This window comes from Polyergus mexicanus, unplaced genomic scaffold, assembly GCF_030449975.1.
Source record: "Polyergus mexicanus isolate NDT 795.1 unplaced genomic scaffold, iyPolMexi1.0 SCAF_15, whole genome shotgun sequence".
NCBI lineage: Eukaryota > Metazoa > Arthropoda > Insecta > Hymenoptera > Formicidae > Polyergus > Polyergus mexicanus.
Window position 1 is genome coordinate 5,012,190 of NW_027223335.1, and position 25,914 is coordinate 5,038,103.

The window sequence follows — 25,914 nt, forward strand, 5'->3', positions numbered from 1 at the left end:
TATCTTTATTATAGATAAATTTTAATATTTTTTTTGTGAAAAATATATTTCAATACAATATCAAAAGATGTTATTATACCTTTGAGCTGCTGGAAGTAACGATTCAACGCGTCGTGGCAGCCCAAAACGCAATACAATTCCTTTGGCGGTAGCAATTCTTGTGTTCCATTCTGCGAACAATACATTGGATTGATATTATGTATTTATTCACTAGATAATTAGAAGGATGTTACGTAAAAGATTGTACGAAAAATTACATTACGAACATACTGCACTTTTACGTAAGTTCGTCCGATAAATGTCATAAAAATAAAAGTAGCAGCGATACTAACGCAAACAGCTTGGCAGCTTGTGTCGAGCGCTCGTTCCCATGCTTCGCAGCCTTTTGTACACTGAAAAAATAAGTATAATGATTAAAAAAAAAAACAAAAAAACGGAAATATCTTAATTTTATATATTCCTAAGACGAATGATCTTTTTTTTAATCTTATAAAAATTTTGAATTAAATGCAATAAATTTAAGAAGAAGAAACAATTAATCTTTTTTCTTATAAAACGCAACATAAATGCAAAGTAAAATATAATTTTTTTATGTTGTTAGTTTCCTTTTGCAATATTTTGAATAACATCGATGCTTTTGTGTGACTAGGTTTTGTTAATTACGTATCCTAAAAAGAGTTTATAGATAATATATAGAAAGTATATTTTGCTCTGGATGAGATGAATAATCTTCAACATATACACAAACTTTATCTTAATATAATGTAAATTATATTTTTTTAATAATGACTTTAAGTAAGATATTTATGTAACTTAAAATGTTATAACGCAATATTTAATTTATATAACAAACATATAAAAAAAAAATTTGTTTGAAGTTGAATTATGCGGCTTATATTTCACAAGTGTATTTATTTCTAATTTTGATGCTATTATTTCTAATTAGAATTTTTTGCAAATTACGTTCATGACAATCTTATCTACATTATTGTTTCATGTGGACATTTTGTATACCTGAAGAACAATAAAACGTCTCACATATCGGATTTGCAATAAATAGTCTATACGATGCAATCTTTCGTCGAAGGTCATTGGGCATTCTATGCGCTAAAATGCAGTTGAACAATGGGTCACGTTATCTGGAGCGATGTGACATAACTCGCTACGTCGTCGTGAGGTAAAGCCATAATTTTTCGCGATCGTGTCCGATCCCGGCCTGCGTGGCACGTGCCTCAAGTAACGCCCACGTTCATAAGACTCTCGTTGCATGGCAGCTTGTCGGGCATGGATTTGCGAACTAAAGTTTAACGCATTAACTTACTGCGCGAGAGGATGTGGGCATTTGTAGTCGACAACAAGCCAGCTGTAGCCGAGGACACGGACAGCGCAGCTTCCACTGCGCTAATACATGTCTGTTTACCTTGCGAAATACAATTCTTTTAGCCGCAGATTTCTCTCCCGAATATAAAGTTAGTATTTTAGAAATTATTATGCATAATGGCGTCATGTAACGGCAAGAACGTAATTATTAATTATGGCGAAAGTAATTAATCACAGACAGATTGAAATAATTTTCTAACTCATTATTCTAATTTTAGCTTCTTAATTTATTTTTTCGGAATGGAAAATTTCTTCCGCAATTTACCAAACATATACATATCGTTAAGTTTTTAAAGAAAACATTAGAACGGAAAATGCATTCACGCGAATGCATTTAGAAGTATAAATATACAGGAGCGACTTGTGTGCCTCGAGTGTCTCGAGTGCGGACTTTGATAGGTCTTTAAACAGTTGGAACATTTCAATTATCGCTGCTATTTTTTTAAGTATTCCAACTTATTGAGATTATATTGTTTAATTTCATAATACTTGAAATATATAAATTTCAAGCGAAGTAATATTTTTCTACGAGAAGCAATAAAAGAATGAATTTTCTTGATTTTTGCGCATTTTTTCATGTTGCTTCATTGTAACAGTTTCGTTAGCCTTAATCATAAATAAGTATAATGAAGTTTTATAGTAGCGCATAGTGGAAAGTCTATTTCAACGTCCGGAGTTATACATATACAAGAGAAGCTATTTAGCAATTGGCAAATTGATCGTCATTCTGGTTAGTGTGTTCGAGAGGCGCCATATACATATAAACAATACTGCACTCGACATTGCGGAATAATAAGCAAATTACCATCGTATTAGAAACCTATTTTCTTTGAACGAATTGTAAAACGTGCGCTAAATAATTAAAATTCTAAAAAAATTAAACAATTTTTTTTCTTGAAATATAAATATATTTTTCATATAATTCTTGTTAATAGATCTTCATAACATTTTACAGACAGATCTTCAATATTTTATTTCTCTTCTTAACATGTATCCATTTAATAGACATATCAAGTTATGTAACAGAAAGATGTTTTAGGTCTTAGGCAATTGTTTCGTAAGCATTTGTATTAAAAAAAAATATACGAATCTTTCCATCACGAGCTAAGTTACGAGATGCGCAGCGTATTATACGCATATAATAACAAGTGTGTGTATGGTGGAATATACGAGGGTATCACATAGGTCAATATGTCTGAAAAATCCATTAAAGTAAAGGGATTTCTCGCGCCAGATAAACGTTATTAATAATCACTTGATGCTGGAGCTCTACGACAATCACGGCGAATCATCGACGTGAATATCATACAGCAATATCATTGAAATATATTAATCTTCTGTCATAATTAACTAATAATCTTTTGAATTAATTACAGAATTATGTTAAAAACAAAAAAATTATTTATTTTATTTTAGTAATAAAACAAATTTGTGTGCAGATTTGTTGTTGTTTCTGTAAGATTTGAAATATTCGGGTAATTTTTAAAATAGAGATTTTATCTTGGATATTTGAATATACATATATTTAAATATTTGCTTACTTGAATTAAATACAAATATTTGAATATATCTAGAATTGAAATTTGGTTCTCTCTCTCTCTCTCTCTCTCTCTCTCTCTCTCCTTTGTTCTCTAATTAGTAGTTACGCAGAACATAAAATAATTCTTTATCAACGATTACTCCACGTGTTAAAAAAACTGTTGATTTATGACTTATCCAGTTTATGGCTACGATGACCTACAACTTTTCGTCCTTTTTAATGATTTTAATTAATCCATGATTTATTTTTAACAGATTATATAGTTTTGCTCTCCTTCAAGGAAACATAAATATCAATCTTTTTCGGAATAAAGGATATACGTCTCCTGACGTTCGATTTGCTTTAACGCATCTGGGTGCTTTAATTCGACGTGTCTCTTCAAACATAAGTTCTCAAACGCTCTAGTCGTTTACGATGAGGGTTGACAAAACTATCAGACAGTTGAAAATGGTTGAACCGAGAGCAACTCCGCACAGCGGCCGCTAATTTCTCACTTCCTCATTAAATCCTCAGCGTGTATTATGCCCCCAGCTGGGTCGTCCCTCCGCACACGCGGCTCCCCGTAGATCGTAGATCTTCATCCTACTACGGATGAACATCTATCTGTCCTCTCTTCGTTTTGCTTTAACCCCATTTACTGCTTTCAGTCTGGCTCTACAACCATAGACAAGCAAGGAAAAAATTCTAACGAATATGATGACTCAAATTATCTCCGTAATGTCTTTATAACGAGCTGCTAATTTATGAGCAACTGATTAGCAATGTCATGTTTTAGTAGATTCTGACGTTAATAAATACGACTTTTGGTCTTGGCATTGACCGTTTAATATTGTCTGCGTAAAGTATAATTTTTTACTATATTTTTGCATATCATTTTTTACTATATTTTTACATATCGTTAGAAAGTATTTCAATTTTAATTATTCTTTCTCTCTCTCTCTCTCTCTCTCTCTTTTTTTTTAAATCGAAATATCTAATTAAAAATAGATTCTACAATGTAAACAATTATATATGTTATACGTTATATTATTTATTTGTTAAAAACGCGATCTATTTAGATATAAATATATTTGTGCTGATGTTAATAATTTTAAGAAATAGTAATATAAAATAATTAGAGAAAAATTTTTTGTCGAATAATATCAAGATATTAAAAAGATTTATTTTCCTTCTTTCGTAATACACGGATCTTATCTTTATCATTTACAGCAGCAATTTACAAGCCAAAGTGGCTTCTGGCAATAGCTACTATTAAGCAGAGACATTTGTATGGATACTTCGCTGTCGGTGGTCCTCCACTTTACTTCATTGTCAGATAAACACTCGACTGTCTGGATTCTTGGCATATGACACAAGGAAGCAAATGTTCATCGTTTGTTCGTGGTTTATGTTTCTCTCAATGTATAAAGAATGTAGAAAATTCTTCATCAGGAAGGAGCGAATACAAAAAGAGAAAGCAAGATAGAGAGAGAGAGAGAGAGAGAGAGAGAGAGAGAGAGAGAGAGAAAATTAGGTATCCTTAATTAAAGTTTTACGCTAATATGTATCTATTTCTTAATATTTATAATATTTATATAATGTAAAAAGTAATTTTTATATTAATTGATATAACAGCAGTTTATTAATCATGATAAAATTTTATAGAGATCGGAAATTATTTGATGAACATTTCCGGGAGCTACATTAATTTTTGAGGGTAAAAAAAAAAAGAAAGAGGACAGCGAACAAAAGAAATTCCAGCAGTATTAATTTATCGTTATCGATCTGTGAAATTGCCGGAAGAGACGCGAAGTCAATCCGCTGATGTTTGTGTAATGCGCTAATATTGGTAGCGATGGAAAACGCAAGGTATACTTAATCTTTCATATTAATTAATTGGATAAACTAATTACGCAAGAAAATTTTTACAAATAAATTGGTAACATATATTCTCTGTCCCTTTTAAATGCGTATAATAGCTAAATTAGATTTTTTCTACAATGATCTAAAAAAATGAAAAAGGAAATATGAGATTAGCGATACGATTCAATAATGATACAAGTGAAAAGGTCGAAATGTGTTCTATTGTGTAAAATTGAAGATTCACTAATACAAGCTCATTTTCTCGAGCAAAAGAGTGTAATATTTAAAAGCTAAAAGTGGGTCGCGTCTCGTGTCGAAGCGCGCAAACGTCCAGCTAGAATCGCGAAGCGTCTTCCTCCACCTACGTCGACCTGTCCGTTACTCGCGTTACTGGCGATTTACGAACCGTGAAACGAGCCGAGGGAGGAAATCGTTTTAAGCGCAATTCGCGCGGTAATTCGCTTTCCAGGTCCCGCTCCGCGACGCACGCAACGAACATCGAATCGCGCGTGATACCCACGCGCAGCATGAATCGCTCAACGTATTGACGAACGCATTTTTTTTTTTTTTTTTTTTTTTTTTTTTTTTTCGGAGATAATTAGGTACGCCAGGATCCTTTTTGTCATTTTCGTGGGGTTAATTGCTCTGCTCGTTTCCTATCCTGGAGATACGCGTTGTTGGATATCCTTCCGGCCCAACAGGGGTGGGGGAGGGGGGAAGGGTTCTCTCGATGTTTTGCTCTCGTTGGAATGTGCATTTATATTTTTATATAGTAAGAGTAAGCTAATGATTGTTTCATTAAGAATGAAAGTGAGATGAAAATCTAAAAAAACGGGTTAAATAGACAAAAGAAGATAATTACGTATTTAATTACATTGGAATTTTTATAATCTTTAATTTTATAATTATTTTACATACTGTATAAAGTATATAGCTGTATAAAGCTATGTAAAGTATATAGCTGATAATATTTTTTATTACTTTATAAAAAGGAAAGTTAATATATATAAAATTGTATGTATACGATGAAATAATTAAATCGATATTATGCTCCTCTAATCAGATTAATTATCATTGACTTTTCAGATGTTTTCATTATTATCGATTAATTTCAATTTTAGTTCTACCGGTGTTTTTCATTTCTTTTTAAAACTCGGAATAAATGTTGACGACGAATTTATCCCACCATGCGATGAGGAAATTGTGACACGCGCACGGCGTCAGATGCATCTCCCAATTTTCCCGTTTTTCCTCATTCGCACTTCCGTTTTAGACGGGAGGAGGAAACCGGGGAGAGAAGCGACAGCGAGACAGACGAGGCGCGAGAGAGTGAATCCGGAGTCGCACGGTAATTTGCGCGACATCCGCCATCGGTCGCACTTGTACGCGATCCAATTTAAAGGCACGAAGCCGTATTGGAGAGAGCGAGAGAGAAAGAAGGAGAGCGAATGGCCATTCTTTCATTCGTACGCGCGCAATACGTTTCGTACATACATATATGTACATACGCGCGTCCGCCCCATTCATCGGCTTCGGGTTGTTGTTTTTTATTTGCCGTTTACCATCTCCGCCGTCGCCGCCGCCGCGAGTTAGAAACGGCGGCGGGGCCCCCTGGAACACTAGCGGAAGTACTTTCATTGTAACGAGGGACTGTCGTCCCTTCATTTTCGTCTCCGACGTCCGCACCGGTCATTCGCGTATATCCAGGACTGCCGATTGTTGTCGGGCGCGCGCGCGAGCGCGAGCTTCGTTATAGTATTCCATACGATTAGATTTTACCAATAGGGTAAGTTCACCAATTTTTGAAGCAGCCAAGCAGATAAAATTATATCTGCATTGTTTCTAACATTTTACTTATTATTAATTTTTTACGCATTTATCCCTTTTCTTTTATATAAATTGCAAATTAATATACAGGATGTCCCCAATTTAAATGGCAAAGCTTCAAGAGCGTGTAGGGGACCGAAAGACAAGAAGTCCTTTGCTTGTTTTTGCTCCATTTTAGAGAAAATCGCAAAAGTTCAATCTCTCGTTGTCAGTTGCTCTCTTGAGTTGATTGGCATCGAATACACTTTCTGCTTCAAGGTTCCTTACCAATCAATTCAAGAGAGCAATTAAGAGACCGAATCATAGACGCGGTGCACCAAATATCACTAGAACAATGTCTAGCTGCGATTAATGAGGTCAGTGCTAGATGTTAATGCTCGCATTGCTGCAAGAGGGCAACATTTTGAACAAAATCTGCATTAAATAGATGATAACATAAATAAAATGTAAATAAATAAATAAAAAAACGAAAACTTGATTTGTTTCTTTTTTTGTGATTTTCTCCAAAATGGAGCAAAAACGAGCAAACCTCTAAAGGACTTTCTGTCTTAGCCTTTCGGTTCCCTACGCGCTCCTGAAGTTTTGCCATTTAAATCGGGGACATCCTGTATATATTATTGGTAAAAGATCCGCTGGTTCTACCAATGTGAACTATCTCATATGGTAGCAACAGACGAGTAAAATTTACACTCGGATAGAATTTTAATCGAGAGAATTGTTGCGTATATTCCAAATAAATTTAATTCGAAGATCAAACACGCGAGACTTCTTACCTGATCGATCTTACATTTCACTCCGCATCCCACCTCCGAGCTCAAATCGTCTGTTCGATTCTGCAATCAAATACATATTTCATTTTAACATATATATTTTTTTATGATTTCTATAATCATTTCAAAATTTCAGTGAAATCAAATAAATATTGTAATTTCATGATCTTTAAGATCATTCTAAAAGCTTTATTTGTATATCCAGTTGAAACGTAACGTAACAGGATGCGTTATACGGGATACGCGATCGACGATATGCGATCATCGTCGATTAAACGTAAAAATAGAGACGTCGAACAACACGACGGTGCGTGAACGGTGCGCGATTATGTTACGTGCAGGGGCGGTGTAAAATAAATTGAATCGCTTGCCGTCTTTAAAAGACGTTAAACTGTTCCATCCGGTTCAATTGACACCCCCGGTATCTGGCGTATTTGACACGGCGCGCCGCAATGAATCGCCGAATATAATCGTTCCCTTAAGGTGCCCGGCCTTCCGCACTAACGTCGGAGATAACGTACGCACGTTACAGCGGCTGCACCTGTACGTTACACATTTCCGTAGCACAGGTGCGTGTCCGATTCTCGACGGAATGCCCGAGAATAATTGGAAAGAGCCCAACGCGCCGAGATCGCTGACAAAGGGGGACAAGTAGAGTCCGTGTACAAATATCATTGGAAGGGGTGTGAAGTGAACCATAGTAACTATAGTTATCGCCATGGGAATTTTGGAAGTCGATTCGTTTTACCATCTAATTATCATAGCGTCGTCTAATTATCATAACGTATTTATTATAGAATAGGGTTCCCACCTGCGGAATGCAAATTTGTATACCAGATTGCTGTGAGAACCCCATTTCGCTTTGTAAATCGAGCAATTTTAAAATTCAATATCCAAATCTTATCTTTTTCTTATATTGTGAAATTTTTGAAATTCTTTTGAAATTCTTAATATCGACGAGAAATATTATTTTTGCATTAAACTTGAAAAAAAAAAAAAAATATTAAATCTGATAAAAATATACTGTGACTTTTCATGACGTAAATTCGTATGTAAATATGTTTTTATAAATATTAATTTTTATGTAATTAGTTGCTTATGTGTAAAATATTATTACAGAAACAAAACAACACGTGAATTAAATTTTATGGATATCCTTATTATTATTTTTTTTTTTTTTAGACATTCGCAGTAGCTATACAAATACGTATATCTCCTGCAAATAGCAAGTATTTTACAAGTATTTTACGGCGATACAGTAACTCCGAATTTCCGCAATTAGATAATGTGCACAGTCGATAAATTGACTCCTGCCACGAACAAAAATTTCCGCGAAAGACGCAATAATCCAGAAATGCTTGCGACTGTTGAAAATATGCTTTGCATGTTTTCCTCTCGCGTAGCAGCCAGTGAACGATGGCGAGTTCAACGATAAGGGTTTAATCGAGAGGAGAGGGAAACGGTAACGGAGTGTTTTCGCATGTTATCTCGCTTCTCTCGTGGATCTATCAATTTTACGACGATTTCTTTTTATTCCGCTCTCGTCTCGTAGAAACATCTTCCCGACAAGTAAGCGTCGTTTAACTTTGCACTCGATTAATCAATCTGTTCCGTGTGTGGATGAAGAGAAACCTTTGAGATGCGTGTGGCCGCGGTTATCTCTATGTTTAAACACACATTGTTAGGTATCTTATTACTAAAAAAATTTATTTCTACAATGCACAAGCGCATATTGATTTTTGCGCAAACATTACGCCGTGCTAAATTAATTAATATAATCTCATATATTCTTGTTTATATTTTGATTATGAATTATTTTGAACTTCTTCGAAAAAAGGAAAGAAGATTGATAAAAGAAGCAAGATAAAAATAGCATAGCGTAGAGATAAATATTCTAAGACAAAGTTTCTTGTATCTTTAATATTTCGATTTACTTATTTTTGATCATGATTTGCGTATAAATATATATATTATTGTGCGAAATACTATGCAATCATTTCTTCTATAATCTTACTATAATATTTCGCTTCTGATGATAGAGAATATTTTTCTACGTATTAAACATGTTTCTTTTTTCTTTTTTTTTTCGAGAAATCGAGAAAGAAGTTACGCGAGAAAGAATTAATAAAACAAATGTCTCTCGTGGCAAAAATTATTTTTGAAAGCGTTACTTTCTTCCTTTGATTGGAGCAATTTAACAGAATGATTCTTCGATTAGTTTCTTCTCGTCTTTTCAATTTATTTCTCCGACTAGGCATCTCGACTCTTCTCTTCGCGGGTGCTTCTGTTTTCGCTGCAAGTTCCAACGTTTCAACGGTTTTAAAAAAGGAAATTACATCTTAAAGAGCAGTCTTATCCGATCTAAGATAATCGCTTAATGCATAGGTGCCTATCCTTTTGTACGTCCTCCCGTCGTGTTCAACGTCTACGTCACGCTTGGCGGCGTCGGCCACCTGTTGCGTCTTCCTACCACATAATCTCGAACATGGAAATAATAGCGGATGTCAAACACGGTAAAATCTATTATACGGAAATGCTCGTTCGCTATTCAGTAAACAACTCTAGGAGCAATCTATCCTAGATATTTTTGGTGAGGAAGAAACTTAAGGAACGCTATTTTTTTCCATTATCAGTCTAATTATAGATATGTAAATATTCATTTAAATTTATGTTTATGCTATAAATTTTTTCTCTTTCTCTCTCGCCATTTCTAATTTTAACATATTAAACGCCAATAAAGGATATAGTGTAACAATTAAAATTAAAAGACGCTTGCTTTTTAAATAACTATCACTCTTTTCTATATTGGCAGAATTAAACTAAGTAAAAAATAGAGACTTTTAAACCAATAAAAGACCACAAAATGTGATAAATGAACGTTGAGGAAAAGAGTCTCTTCAAATTCCAGCAAGTACGCATTATACGTGACGTTGCGACGATAAAGCCGAACGGAGCGATGAACAACATGGAAAACTTGATAGTTGTCGTAGAAATAATACGACGATGGATATAAAATTATTTTGCACACTCGTTCTTTGCAACGGCGTGCTGTTTCAAGTTTAAGGTAAAAGGTGTCGAGTTTTTTTCCTGCGGTCAACAACGTGCACGGTCACACGGTGTTGGATGTATACCGGCCAGTGTCCACTCGGTTGGAACAGCGGCCTAAGATCGAGTTCTCTTCGCTTTCGGCGATCAAATCGCTGATGCCATAAAAGAAACAGTAAACACGGCAAGATATTGAAAATCACGATTTTAAAATAAAACAAATGTACGGAGCAATTCATATACGGGAAACAATATTAAAAATTTATTGCCATGAAATATGTTACGTATGATTAAAAAATATTACTCGCTATAAACATCTGAAAATATGCAAAATTTCGAAATTAGAAGAATCGAGAAACGTGTATTTGTTACAATTAATGAAAAAATGTGGAAGAAAAGACAAGCAATATTTTTTCGGCGATATATATTAAATGGTATGTTTTTTTTTTCAACTTCGATTTTTTTAAATGTTCTACACGTTTGAAGATAATGTTTTTTTATGTTCCTGCGTGCGGTTTATTATCTCATTTTCTGATTTTTCAGATGTTTACATTTAAGAGACGTCGTTGTCTCATTTGAATGCACGCAAATATTTTCTTCCACGAACCACGTCAATTATTCTCACATTACGTCGAGAATTAAAAGGATAGACATCGCGGTTGAAGCTATAATTATTAGCGTGATGAGAGAACCAGGAAGTTCTCCCAACTTCGATTTCGCAATCGGCACGTGCATTTTAATTTCTCCTGATGTATACTGTTTGATCTTTACATTATTTACAAGTTGCAGGTAATAAAATTCGAGATAGATGTTTAATGTTTGCTTATTTGTGAGCAATAATTTTATAAATATACCAAAAAGACAGAAATTTAAATGGATCGGTATTCTTATCTTTACATATACAGATATAATAAGAAAATAATATATAATTTTCAAAGTTAGATCAAGTTAGATCATTTTCAAAGTTATATCAGAAAAAAGATTTATTTCATTCAAATAAAATTTAATGATACTCAAAAATATATTATATCTATAATATTTATTTTAAATTATTAGAATTATTGAGAGAAACAATATGTATCGTTGCTATATTTTTATATTGCTCTAGCAAAGAAAATTAAATCTCACGTATAAATAATTTAAAGTGAAAAGAATTAATTTGTTTCCTCGACACCCATTCAACAATTTATATTGTCATAGCAATTCGGTATTTGTATACACATCGTGGCGCGACTAATCCGATCCGACAAAAATCATTTTAACAATCCTTCCCCGTGAATGAAATCTGCAATGTTGGCGCGACGCGAATTGAATAAAGGTTAATAAAAATTAACGATGACGTCGTCGCAACGGGGCAACCTTGTTTAACCGAGATGAGAATCTGGATTATCGTTGAAACGCATCGTATGTTTATCCTAATGCGATTGCATGAGATGCTATTAAAATGCACTTTCGACGCATTGCATTTGTACGCAGCAACTTTTTATTCCGCACACAAATACTTTTAATATAACGTTTTTGTGATGAATAAAATATTATAAACGCATCCTCGTCTGGATAGTGTTGAGAAAAAAGAGTGTCGATCTTCATGACATTTCTCACATGCGATTAATCTTCCTCGGCATTTGCGCTGCATGCAGTTGCATACGGGTCTACCCACATCTATATTTTACTAATTTTCGGATATTATCTTTCATGAAGTTACTACAGAAAAAAGAAACCCTCATAGAAGTTGAGTGATTCAGGACATTTTATCTGGAGCGTCGCTGATAGATTAGAGATTTTTGTCTAAGAAAAAAAAAACAAAGAGATTTTTCTATTAAAATAATGCTTGATTTATAATAATCTTTATTTGTCTGTTCTATCGATGATTATCGTAATCTAAAAGTTCAAACATTTTATTCTCTCTTACGCGTAAACGTATTACTATCATCCTTTTTATAGTTAAAATTACAATTACATATATATGCATGTATTTAACGATTTCGCCGATGTTTTTACTTTCTCATTTAGATTTTTCAACGTAAAGAAATCATGGGAAACGCGATGCGCTAACCGTTTTTAACTGACGTCATCTCAATTAAAACGCGTACATATGTTGGCATATATACAGAGAATGTAATCAGTTATGCAGTTTTCAGCCGGTAACGAATGGCAGCTGATGCGACTGTTTTTCATTTAACTTTTGATCTTAGAGATAATTAATAAAATTGTAAAGACGTCCCATCGTACCGACATTCATCTTCTCACTTAGATATTAGGTAGATATTTTAATAATTGAAAAACACAACTTTTCTCAGAGATAATATTGATTTCTGGAAATAATTCACGTAAAATTTCGCCGTATACGCCGATAAATCAAATTGTCTTGTAATATCTTTGCATTATTGATAATGCACAAAATCGGACGTATCACGTGTTCCAGATTTGAGCGGCGGTTAAAGGCGAAATTCGCACGATTATCGATGCTCGAGGTGAACCCCTACCGCGCCACGTTGTAGGTGAGAGGATGTGGCCGGCAGGAAGTTTATTGTGTATGGCTACACATATAATGTTGCATGCCGGACGATTCTGCATATTTGACGCATAACATCAGGCTCGTCGCGCGAAAATCCGGGATTTCCTTGAATATTTCATACTTTAATCGTTAGAATATATGCGCGTTTGATTTTTTTATTAATATCTCTCTATCCACATATACTTTTCTTTATAACAATTATTTATAAAAAATAAGATTATCTAATCTACAAAATTAAAATTTATTACATTATTTGTTTGAATTGTAATTTTGATATTTTTATTTTATATTTTGTATTTATATTTGAACTTAATTAGCTTTCCAACGAAATGTTTTTACAAGTAAAGTTTCATACTTTTGTTTTATAAAATATATGTCAGTCGCATTTGAAGAGTCGAAAATATTTACTCTCGCTCACAATTAGGCGTAATTTAAATTATGCAATAATATGGAAGCGTTTTAATAAAGAGTAAAATACCGATAAGGCATTATATTATTACTTATTTGCAAGAATTTGCATTATCTTATAATGATAATGCGCAATAATTTCACATGTGTGTGTATGTGTGTGTGTGCATGTGTAATAATTGCTTCTTATCAACAAAGAGATGAAATATAATAATGTTTGCAATATGGAGCGACTTTCACATTATTAATATTTAATTACTATGAATTTTTAAATTATTCTTACAGGATATAATAATATATTATAAAATTACTTTAACATTTTATATATTTTTTTTACTTTAAAAAGAATTTTATAAATTTATATCTCAATTTAAATAAAAGAGAGAAGGTGAGTTTTTTCTGTCAAATTCCCTTGTTTGTGATATTTTTAAGCATTTAATCTTTTAATTTCAATTTTATAATTTATAAAGTTATTTTTGTTGATATATTAATTTTTTCAATATGTCTAGTTTGAAAATCTTTTTAATGCCCTCGTGCACATACATTCACACACACATACATATATACATACACATACACATATAATGTTATTTCTAATTTAAATCTTTATTTTGATTTAATGCCTTTGTTGATGTTGCAACGTATTTAAAAACAGCATATTAGATCACAAACGTCTAAATCACAACGTTGTAGAGAATGATAAATTATTTATTAAGTAAGAGTTATCGCGTACCGATTCGAGATTAGAACATCAGGGCCGATGAAGAAACGAACGTATGAAGAGAATTTCTCCGTGGATGTTATGCAAGCTTAAGGTCATTCTCTAAGCACTCTGAGATATGATATGAACTTTATTACTAATACTTACGTATTTAGTGAATAATACGGGCGCCTGCCGCATCGTTTTTAACCGGCAAAAATGATTCTGCTTCAAGAATTAAATCATCAATACTCTAAACTAAACGAAACATGTAAATACATCAATTTAAATCGGAAAACAATATCTTTTCATCTTTTAAGAGTAATAAAAACAGCGCGTTGAACATAGCATAGTATAATTAAACAATATTATATTTTATTCATATTTATAACAAAGATTAAATATTTGTGTAATATAAAAAGATTTGTTAAGATTAAATTAATTTGAATAACATTTTATGTAAAAACGTGATTTTTTCCGATTCGTATCTTTTTTTCAAATTTATTTTTAGATTAATCTATTTCAAATCTTAGAATAAGAATATAACAAGAGATTTCAAAAATTATGATTCTGCTCGATTTACAATTTTTTTTTTTTTTTTTTTTTTTTTTTCAGGAAAAGATGCTCAATCGAGTCCTTTATTATGCTGTTTACAAGAAGTTTTTCTTGATCATTTGGAAATTAACGAAGAGGAAAAGAAAGACTAATAAGAGAATAAGTTACACGCTACGATAAGGGATCGAACAAAATGATTTTTCTGGACCATTCTTATCTGGCTGCGACGGGGTAATCGAATCGATAGTATGCGAAGGAAGGGTTCGATGAGTTCGATGACTTTATAATATCTCTCAACTGTCATAAAACTAATTGCAATAAAAATTAATTCTTTACATACGGTCTGCAATTCTCCGCGAGAAATGAAGTTGTAATTTACAATAATTTGCAAAATCATTCATTAAATATAAAAATTATTTCAAGTACATTAAAGTTAATAATGAAGTTAAGAATTTTAATAATTTTAAATTTGTTTTTTTTATATTAAAATTATTTTACTTGCAATTGTTTAAAATTATTTTTCGTAAAGTTGTTTTTTTTTTTTGCAACAAACTTTATCGGTGGATTAAATATCATCGTTATTTATTTTAATAATAGTATTATTTTTTAAAAGAGGGTCACGAGTTTTTATCGAAATAACTTAATATAATTGAAAAAAATTATTATTAGATTTGTCTTATATGGTATGAAAATTTTACATGATACGTGATTAGGAAGACCTCCAGCATTGTATACAAGGTGATCTAATATCAGAAGAAACGTTGACGACGATCTTTTTGAGAAGAGTTAAATTGATAATTAGTACCAATTCATTCTCTTCGATTGTCGAATGTACTGATTAAGATTACTGTTTTATGGCGAAACTTCTCGCACGCTGTCGCATTAAACCAGTTTACTTTGTTACTTGAAAGTAATACAAAATAAAATAATATGCTGCTTATTAAATTATTAAAGATTATTCTTTGAAAAATTTGAATACGCATACACGCGTATTATACACGTAATATACATACACAATTTTTATTAAAACTTAATAAGTTTACAACATGAATTATTCGTCAAGATTCTATCAGAAATTTTTAAATTATATGTATGTAGTTTATGTGATATGTGCGATATGCGCGATTAATATAATATGCAATTATATAATTAATAATCCGAATCGATGAAAGTGACACATAAAACAATATTCTCGTCCTTCTTCGTAAGAAAGGGATTAGATGGCCCTGTATCCGTTACGTGCTCGTCTTTCATCCTCGAGCTATGCTTATAGGTTGCCATGATGCGCCGTCGTGTAGTTAAGTTAATTAATGAATGGTACAGTCGGGCTGGAGAGTGGACTTAAATTGATACGTCCTTCGTCGCGCAGACTCGCGCACAGCCATTTTCGTGCCGCCACCGCTCAGCTCGCAGCTGAGCACGCTTAGCATGGTATCAAAGATAAATATTTTAGTTTTTAAGCCGAATATTTTTGACAAATTACTTTACAGTTAAGTATTGATACCGAAAAGATATTAACTAAAATAAAATAGTTGTAAATAATAATTTTGAAATATTCTGTGTACTTTTCATAATTGCATGTTATTCGCACACTAATTTCTTGCAAAGTTTATTAATTTATTGTTACAACAAGAACTTTATTTCATTGTTTGATAAAAATGTCGAGTGATATCGATGGTTGTAGCATAATAGCTGATGGATTGAAACAGAATGAATAAAAGCGCTTCAAGATTCTATCAAGTATTACAAGTATGCAAATTTCTTGCGCTTTCGATAAATTGTCAATTCGAATTGAAAAATTACTCACGGATACGATGCACAAGGATGCGCATACGTGCATTGCGAGGAATGCCAATGGATCGACACGAATTTCGAAGATCGCGTATGGCGAGAATTGTGTGCATCGCGTGTTTTAAATATTTCTCATTAATTAACGCGAGATAATTGACATTCAACATAGTCAATTAAACGGCAAAGGAAAGCATCGAATAAATGTGCAAAGTGCTATTACATACTGAAAAGATATATAAAAAATTGAAAGATTGAAAAGTAATGATTTTTTTGATGTACAAAATCTTGAATGAAAGAAAAAGTTAATTCTAAATTTCTTAAGAAACGTATAGTCTAAGAAAAATAATGAGAATTTTTAATCATTTTGCATATAATATATCTTGATAATTAATGATATTTAGATTTTGTATAGATCTCCCTTTTTTAAATTAACAGCAAATTATATACTAATACTAATTTTGAATAAAAATAAAAATAAATTAAATTAATACATCTTAACACAAGTAATTTAATTAGTTGTACACTTATCGTATGTTATATTTAACATTATACTTGTCCGAATTAACATAATCGTATGTTCGAGCAACGTAACGTGCTCTTTTATAATAGGATAGCACGGTTAAAGGTAGCCATAAATAACGTCGATAAGCGTAACGAAAGATTTGATAAAGACCAAAAATGTTATGATCAACTCGTAATCGCGTAACATTACGATTTATCGATACAGGCTATCTATTAATGACGCGATTTCGATATATACTATATATATAACGTATACTACTACTATGTATACTACGTATACTGCAGACTAAAATGCAAATAAATAAACTGTTATCTCATTAGCCAAATTGCCATCTGTTATTCGTCGATGGTTCTCATTACAGCCGCGTGAAAATATACGCATTTGCCCTATTTTCTATCTTGTGATACTCTTGTGGATACTCTGCGATTGCTTGAAATACCGCAAAACCGCGATTTAATGATACTTTCTCTTCACGTTTTACGTAGCAGAAAGTAGATCGAAAGATCGAAAATTACAAAATTTTACTCAAGTTAATCTTGTATTTCTCTATATAATGTTTTTCTGTTAATTTCGTATACGTTTACAGATGTGAGGAGAGAAGAAATCGATTTCCCAAACTTAGAGATTTCCTTTTTGGCATCATATCCCTTAGTTGTACATTACGGTTCAATTATACAAGTAAACTGCAATAATATCTAGCTTCTTTATCACACAAAAAAAAATCTCTTACCTGCATAAGATCCAGATCCGGGCACTTGGAAGCGCATTCCTCCTGGAGGCTGGTCGGAACGACACGATCCTCCAGATCTTCTGGCAGGAGCGCGACGGCCACCCCCGCCAGCACCAACACCTTCACCAAAACCCATAGTCCCGTTCCTAACATAATAATCCCTCCCCCCCCCTCCCCCTCCCCCCCTCGATAAATCCTTCGAGCGCTCGATCAGCTTCCGCGCGATTCTCAGTTGCCGGTTCAGCTGTCGATAATCATCGCGCCTTCTCGATCTTCTCGATGATCCAGACTGTGCTAACCGATTAGCGTTCGATGCTTCTTCATGTCTCTCGGTAGATCTTCCGAAACGTAACGCGACGCGAGTCACTGTCTTCGTTATCGTTGTCGCGTGCGCATCAGCAGATGCGACGAAGTTGCAACTAAATTGATTACTTCCGTTAAATATCCGAAGAAAATCTGGAAACCGGCGTCCCGAGAAAATTCCGAGGAATTGCGTTGCGTAGTTATTAGAAATCGACGTTGCTGTTAAATCGTTTAAATAGCAATGGAATTTAGTGCGAAATTATTCGCGCCACATGAATATCGTTATCGATCTTTTTTTTTTTGTTACCGAGAAAGTCGCTTTCCATGAGGAGACGCTTAAGTCATGAACCTCTTAAGTTTTATCTTCCAATATTATTTTCAAACATCTTTTCCTCATCGATTGCGATATTTTTCACGATTATAAATTATAAAACTACTGATAATTAAATGATTACTATATTTTTCTCGATGAAAATTAATGACGATGAGAATTGACGCATATACATCCGGTTTCATCGAAGAAGGAGACCTAATAATTTATTTGATCAATCTTCCTTGTAGTCTCTTTCAATATTCAATCATCAATAAAATCGTCGACTGATAAGAAACTAGCAACGATTGTCGCATCAGTCAACTGCGTAGAGCGACTATCTTGTTTTTGCACAAAGTTTATCAATTTAAACTGCGATTTTAGCAAAATATCACGCAATTGCATACAGATTCAATTTCAAATTTACAATTATGCTGAACGCACAAGATTATTCATTTTCTGTCACTTTTGCCGCGATTCAAGTGTAAAGAATCACCGAATCCGGACACATTCTGTTTGCCCATTTTTTCTTTTCACTAAAATTTGCAATTGTCACGATTGTTTCGTAGATTCCTGTTACACGTGTGTTTTAGATTTTACTATTCATGCTTGTTGTTCTTGACAGTCTGTGACACTCCAGTCGCGCGGCGAGAATCGAGCGATACGCAATGCGGTCGTACTGTTGATGGCTGGCGAGCATAAGAGCAACTGACTCTGAACGGCCACTCTAGAGTTAACCATCCCCCACCACGAGCCATGAGCACCCTTATCTGCTGCACTCCACTTGTGGCTAATTCTCCTTGACGAAGATACTCGGCGTTCGCTTTGTGTGGGTGCGAACGCAAGGGAGGTACATGATCTAGAGGTCCGTTCTTACGATACCGACTATTGACTCTGTCTGGTCAATTGACGGATTGACCTGTTCTTACTATCCTCGTAAACTTTCATTCATCTATTCGCACGTGCCATTAGCTAACGATCGATATTTATCTTCGAGAAAGTGTAACGAACATCTGGATCAATTTGCGTGAAATGAAATTGCAAAGTAGTAGTTTGATGATTGATTTATTTACATTGGAAAATTTCATTCAGTTATACCTTTTATGTAATGTATTATAATTTTATTTATAAGAAACAATTTTAAACAATTTTTATAGATATACTCATACAGCCTAAAAGTTACATTCTAAAAAGTATGTATTTTTTATTTATATTTCTTATATAATTTTTTTATGATGAATAAAATATAATATTTCCAATAAAATATAATATTTTTTTAAATATTAAAATCTTTTTTTAAACTTCTCATAAATATCAAAGAATATATTTCTTTTTTTAATTGACTATAATACAAAGTAGATTGTCTTGAGAGAAAGTTTGCTGTAACGTCAACATTTCGAGATAAATATGCATTTAATGCCACATATATCTTATTCGTAAATTGAATTAACCAACTTTTATTTTTCAAGCAGTTTACGTCACGGGTGGTACTAAGTAAATCTGAACATGAGCTTTCTTTGAAGAAGAAAAACATCGATACTTTGCGCATACTTCGGCATTTAGGAATTATTAATGATATTTTTTTCAATCAATTCAAAGAGATAAAATAAAGCTGTACTCTTTAAAAGGAAAATGGATCGATTCAGGTTGTATAATATTCGTATAGCATTCCTATTAAGAGATATAAAAAAAAGTTAAATATGATAAAAATAACTATACTGTATCTTTTATAACTTGCAATAATGTAGCTCTTAATTTATCATATTTATCGCGGATGCTTAAAAAAAAAAGAAGAGAAATTATGATCGATTAACATCGTAGAGTTTTTAGGATCAGTCTTTTATTTTTGCGAATCCTTCAACTGTTATTCTCGTGAACACGTTTGTTAGCCGTGAGACCATCAAAATGATGACTCATTTCGACAGATTAAATCTGCGGACAACAAGAGTCAGTCTGTATTTGTGGTGCCATTGTTAACTGCACGACGCTTCTTTCTTTGCGATGACCTGAAGTCTTTTCCTGGTCAAGAACGCATATCTAATCGATAGATTCGATCTTCTCTCCTTTACGAAAGTACTATAGTGGTAGAAAGTGTGAGTAAACAAAAATTACATATGTAATTTTGAAATATTTCATATCTTTCTTGTACGCATATAGTGCGTAAAAATATGTTTAAAATATCTCTGTTTCTCTCAGTGTTTTTTAAATAAGCACCGTCGTTTTTCGCAATATTAAATGTGCTGAATGTAATATATGCGTGCGCGAAATACATATGTATTATACAATATATTTCGAAGACATAGATAGCATAAGATAAGACACAATAATTTTCAAATCTAGAATCTGCGGCTAACTATCGTAATAAGGGAAACTATGCGATACAAATGCACGTTAGTCATGTGAAACTCCAGCTTAGATCTGTATTAAAGTCCTAATGTCTTAACGCGTTCATGTCTCAGTCGCTGCTTGACTTCGCAACAGACGAACAAATGCGAATTCTTTGCCTAGGTACGTCATATATCTTCCGAACAAAACTATATATTATTATTTATATTTTGATACTATGAAATACAAATTCGCGGATAAATAATTTTATCCGCGAATTTGTATTTCATAGTATCAAAATATAAATAATAATATATAATAATATAATTTAATTAATTCACATATATAAATATACTAGAGATTAAATTCACCTTAAAAAAAAGGCATAATTTTTACGTAACAATTAATTAATTTTCTCATCGTAGGTCAAGGATGTAACATGTAATTATGTATGTAACGCATAAGTCATAGATCGATCTATAACCAATGCATCTTTTGCTGGTGCAGCGTATATATTTTATGCTGCGTATATATTTTATACTTCCGTAATAAATTGTGTCAGTTATTAAAGCAACCATAATTTTTGAAAATACTAATCTTATTTATTGAAAAAATTTGGTTACAAATTTGCGAATTCTATTTATAATAACAAATTGATTCTCGCTATCAAAACAGTAATAATTCTATTTTATACAAATGCGTTAGTAAAATATATTTACAAAGAGTAGATTATAATTTGCTTTAGCATAAAATTAAATTTGTTTTAATGCGTAAAAAAATTTGCGTACAAATAAACTCAGCACAATATTGTGGCTTTTCAGTTACAAATTAGATTCTACTTTAATAATAAATAATTAATTATAGCAAAGTTTCGATGTTTTCACATCGAAGTACGCTGAAAGAAAGAGAAGTTTTTTTCTTTCAAAATCGACGGAACCTTGGAAAGATAATGACGTTGGTTTTTTCGCGTAGCACGCGCGCGTAGGTTTGAGCCAACTAGAACGGATTAAGGATGTAACGTTTGTTGTAGGCGCATAGATCACGATGATGAGCCATAACGAGTGCGTGTCGAGCGAACCAGCAGGGAGATCGTGCATGGGGTATAGTACGCCTGACAGGAGCGTGATCCAAATGCGCTCGCTCGCGCGAGAGGCTGAGTGAGTTGGAGGTCGGAGGTGTATATTGGCTATTTCCGCAGGAAGCCCTAGGTAACCTGTAACCATTGAGGTTCTAACTGAACGTGCCACGGATCTATGCTATCGTTTCATAACATGCCAGTGCTCTGGATTCGCGCCGGTGTTGCGCGTAGATCGCTCCCGAAACGCTCCATCTCCGCTCTCGATCTACCTCGCGATCTTCTTGCGAATCGCGGTGGAAAGAACGAAATTAATCCTTCCTGGTTGACGTTGCACTCATCGAATTATTCAAATCTAGATGTACGCATTTAATTTCTCTCATATTTTTAATAGCGTGCATAAATCAAAAACTTTTGTTAAAATAGATATGTGAAAAATATCTTACCATCTGGCTATTTTAATATTATTACAATTCAGTATTGTGAAAAAATTCAGTATTGTATTTAAAAGTTTATTTCTTTTTATTAACATTTAAAGCTTGTAATAATCGATTCTGAAACTTAATTATTAATTAATATTTTATTGAAATAAAGTTCACTGAGGATTTCAATTTCAAAATACAGTTTTCACGCATGTTTGATTGGTCGTAACGCAACATTTTTTGGAATATTTTGCATGATATTAATTTAATTTTTATATTATAATTTATTTAAACGTTCAGGAAATTGTATTATGACACGCTTATTCGGAAAAGATAATTTAAAATAGAAAGTAACAATGAAAATGTATAACTCTTTATTTTGACTTCTTAAAATTTTGCAAGCAAGAAAATTAATAATATACGTCTTACTTTTATAAATGTGCTCTTAAAGAAAACAGATGTAAAAATTTCTATATAATATTTTCTTTTCAATATATGATAGAGGGACAAGATAAGAAAGCCTTTCAAAACAAGATTAACTCGATAAAATCAAATATCGTTGACTATTGAATGAAAATAATGTCGTATGTCAAATATATGCAGCACATTACAATTTACATGATATTTATGCTTGGAAACGAAAATATTTTTTTAACTTGACACAAAATGTGACAAAGTTAATAGTATATGCTAATTGCGATGACTATGTAACTGGCATCTAATTCATAAATGATGGTAGTTCGTCGACATTTGTTTTGCATACAAGACAATTGTGAACTGAATGTACATAACAGCTTTCAGACGTGAGTTATCTAGAGTCTAGACGGCACTCTAGTCCAGATCTACCCTGCTTTACTCTTGATACACCAACAATTCGGGTCTATTAGGCCCAATAAAGGGTATCAAAGAGGAGGAATCCGCCCCGGGTCAATGATAAATGTGGCGTTCGTTGGACCGTTCGTGCACAAATGTACACGAATGCACATGCGAGGTGCGGGTGGATACCTAATTTAGATTGAATATAAGCATCAGGGCTGTTTCGTTATGACAGACACGTACATGACACGTTTATACAATATTTCAAGGTCTCAAAAAATTTTTATCTCACGCACACATAATTTTTCATTTATAAAAATTAAGATATTATTAGTTATCCTGCTAAATTTAATATATAATACGCTTTTTTGTTTGTCACTTGGAATATAAATAAAACATGACAAAAGATCTTCATTCTTCAACAAATATTTAAGATGCAGTTTTTTATATAACCAAAACTATTATAATATTCATATTTATGTTCAAAACCGTTATAATATATATTATATTATACATAACTCGGGAAAGAAGTTTATATATAATCAAAAGTATAAATATATTTTATATAAATTATCTTATAATCTAAAGTTTCTTTTTTTGAAAATATAGCACTGAAATATATATATATATATATATATAAGTTTAATAAAATTTAATAAAAAGTTAAAATATACAGATTATGTGTGTGTGTATGTATATGTATGTAACATGATATAACATTAAAATTGTACAATGTAGACGGGCGAAAGTAGTCGGATGAGCCAAAAGTAGGATTATCTTCCGATCTAGAAAAGGCATCGCACATTTTTCACTTCATTTAGAATTTATCTAAAAACGTTTTTCGTTAAATAATTGCACGAAGCACCAGTAGAATCCGCCACAGATCAATGTAGCGACTTCAATGGTATAACCAGAGAAAAGTCTGACAAGAGGAAACGTCGCCGTTTTTCGTAACATGCTTAGCTGGTAGCGTCAACTGGAACCATTTTAGAGCCGGCAGAACTACATGGCCAGGTTCGCTTTTCGGTTCCATCGATTGATATATCGAGATCAGTGATTCCACGATAAAACGGCTGGTTAGTGCGTGTACGCGCTAAATCCACAATTGTAAATAAAAAATATGGAGAAATATTAATAAATCTGATGTTTTGTCGTTCTGTATAAACTACGCACAACGATAATAAATTATTATTTAAGTATCTTTATGCATATGTATATACGCATGTGTAATGAAATAAATTTTCTTTAACCAGTTTTCTTAATAATTCTTTTTTTAATTTTTAATTATAACGCGTATGGAAGATATATTTACAGCAAATTGCTTTCACTTTTTTTTTTATTCTCGAAACAAAATTATCAAGCGTTTTAAGCAATATCAAATTATACTTTTAATTTATATACATACAACTTTTTATAATTAATTAATTTATTATTAATGATGTTATTTAATTAATTTGTTAATTTTTAAATTCAGTTGAATGCACTAGTGCGCATCGATGCACATTAAAAGCGACTATATATAAATTTATATAAAGATATATAATTAAAACAATAAGATAATTAATATTAGACTTTTGAAAATAAACACGCATAACAATAAATACTCTCCGCTTTTTTCGCTCGAATAACAAGATTCCTTGCCCTCATTTATCCATTAATTTGTACTTGTATTAATATATATTTCGCTTTAGAGCGAAAATAATGAAGTGCATTTATCGAATATATAAAATATTTATATTTCTTATATCTTTGAACGTAATTTTACTTGATTAATAAGATTTTTGCAAATGAAATGATATAAAAACGCGATATTATACGGATAAATTTTAATTAGATACAAATTTAAAAATTAAATAAGAAACAACGTAGTATTCGGCGTATTATGCTTTATCGTTTACATATTACGGCCTTAATTGTTATCATTCGTACGGTGAAACTTGAACAGTAATAGTGCGAGACGCTCCGTCAACTTTCTTTTCTAAACGCAATCGCGACAAATGTATAGGGAAATAATTTAATATGATTAATAATTAATTATCTTTTACATATAAATTAGATCATATGTTAATTATATCGCGACAATAAATTTCGAAGCGCGTATTTCGCGTTATTTATTTATTTAATTTTAATTGAAATTTTATTTTATTTATTCAAGTATGAAACGTAGTGATAGAAATTCAAAATAATAAATTATCATTTTGTTGCTATCTCTCTTTATAAGCAATAATTATTTCTTTAATAATATTTATATAAATATAATTTAAATTTAAATTAAATTTGAATTAAATATTATAAAGTTAAATATATTTCTTCCGATACTCTTTTTATCGTTCGACTCTTTGACGGTCTAACAATAAATACGATTCACAAAATAGTTGCGCGAGACGCTTTGTCGAATTCTTTCTCTAAACGCGATCGAGATCAGTATCGGGAAATTCGCTATTATAATATAATTAATAATTAATTAATATTTATAAATAGTATGTAACTACATATATACGTATATATATCGCGACGATAGATATCGAATCACATATTTTGTAATTTATTCATTTAATTAAATAAGAATTAAAATAATAGAAAGTCAAATTATAAATTATCGTTTCGTTGCGATCTTTACGGACAATAATTATTTTTTAAACAATACATAGAGTTAAATATATTTTTTTCACGATGCTATATCATTTGACTTTCCGACGATTTAGATATAATTTGAATTAATCGCAAAATCGAATAATTAATATAATGATAAGCTGCGTAATAGATTAATCGTTTAATAAATAATTGATTTATAATTTAAAATATTTATATAATTTAATATTTCGTATATATATTTTATAGTACATAAAATATTTCGGCAGCGAATTAGGATAATACCTAGCATGCCATATTTAGCCTTGGCGGCGTAAACATTGGCGCGCGTAAACATTGTTTATATATCACGGCCTTGTTATCATTTATATAAAGTAGTGGGGTGAGACTCAAATTCCTTTCTTACCGTACCTTTGTCATCATTCGCGCGGCGATACTCGAG

General features: G+C 32.2%; 1 protein-coding gene and 1 long non-coding RNA gene across 5 annotated transcripts in view; one reads left to right on the plus strand and one right to left on the minus strand.

The window, feature by feature from the left end:
- Positions 1–17,782, minus strand: part of Sev (receptor protein-tyrosine kinase sevenless) — a 32,798-nt gene extending 15,016 nt beyond the window's left edge. For 3 of the 4 annotated variants that reach the window (XM_070308475.1, XM_070308474.1, XM_070308473.1), the window contains exons 1-4: positions 17,630–17,711; positions 7,363–7,422; positions 333–392; positions 80–170 (exon numbers count right to left, since the gene is read on the minus strand). In XM_070308475.1, the coding sequence (XP_070164576.1) occupies positions 80–170; positions 333–392; positions 7,363–7,422; positions 17,630–17,635 (217 nt within the window). In that variant the 5' untranslated portion in view covers positions 17,636–17,711. Of the gene's footprint in view, positions 1–79; positions 171–332; positions 393–7,362; positions 7,423–17,629 lie in introns of all 4 variants that reach the window. The other variant, XM_070308472.1, reaches the window with a different exon arrangement.
- A 2,335-nt stretch (positions 17,783–20,117) lies between these two features.
- Positions 20,118–23,168, plus strand: LOC138939824 (uncharacterized). The gene is made up of 4 exons (XR_011447903.1): positions 20,118–20,335; positions 20,583–20,750; positions 21,598–22,003; positions 22,859–23,168. It is a non-coding gene; the product is annotated as an uncharacterized lncRNA (long non-coding RNA).
- The last annotated feature ends 2,746 nt before the right edge of the window (positions 23,169–25,914 follow it).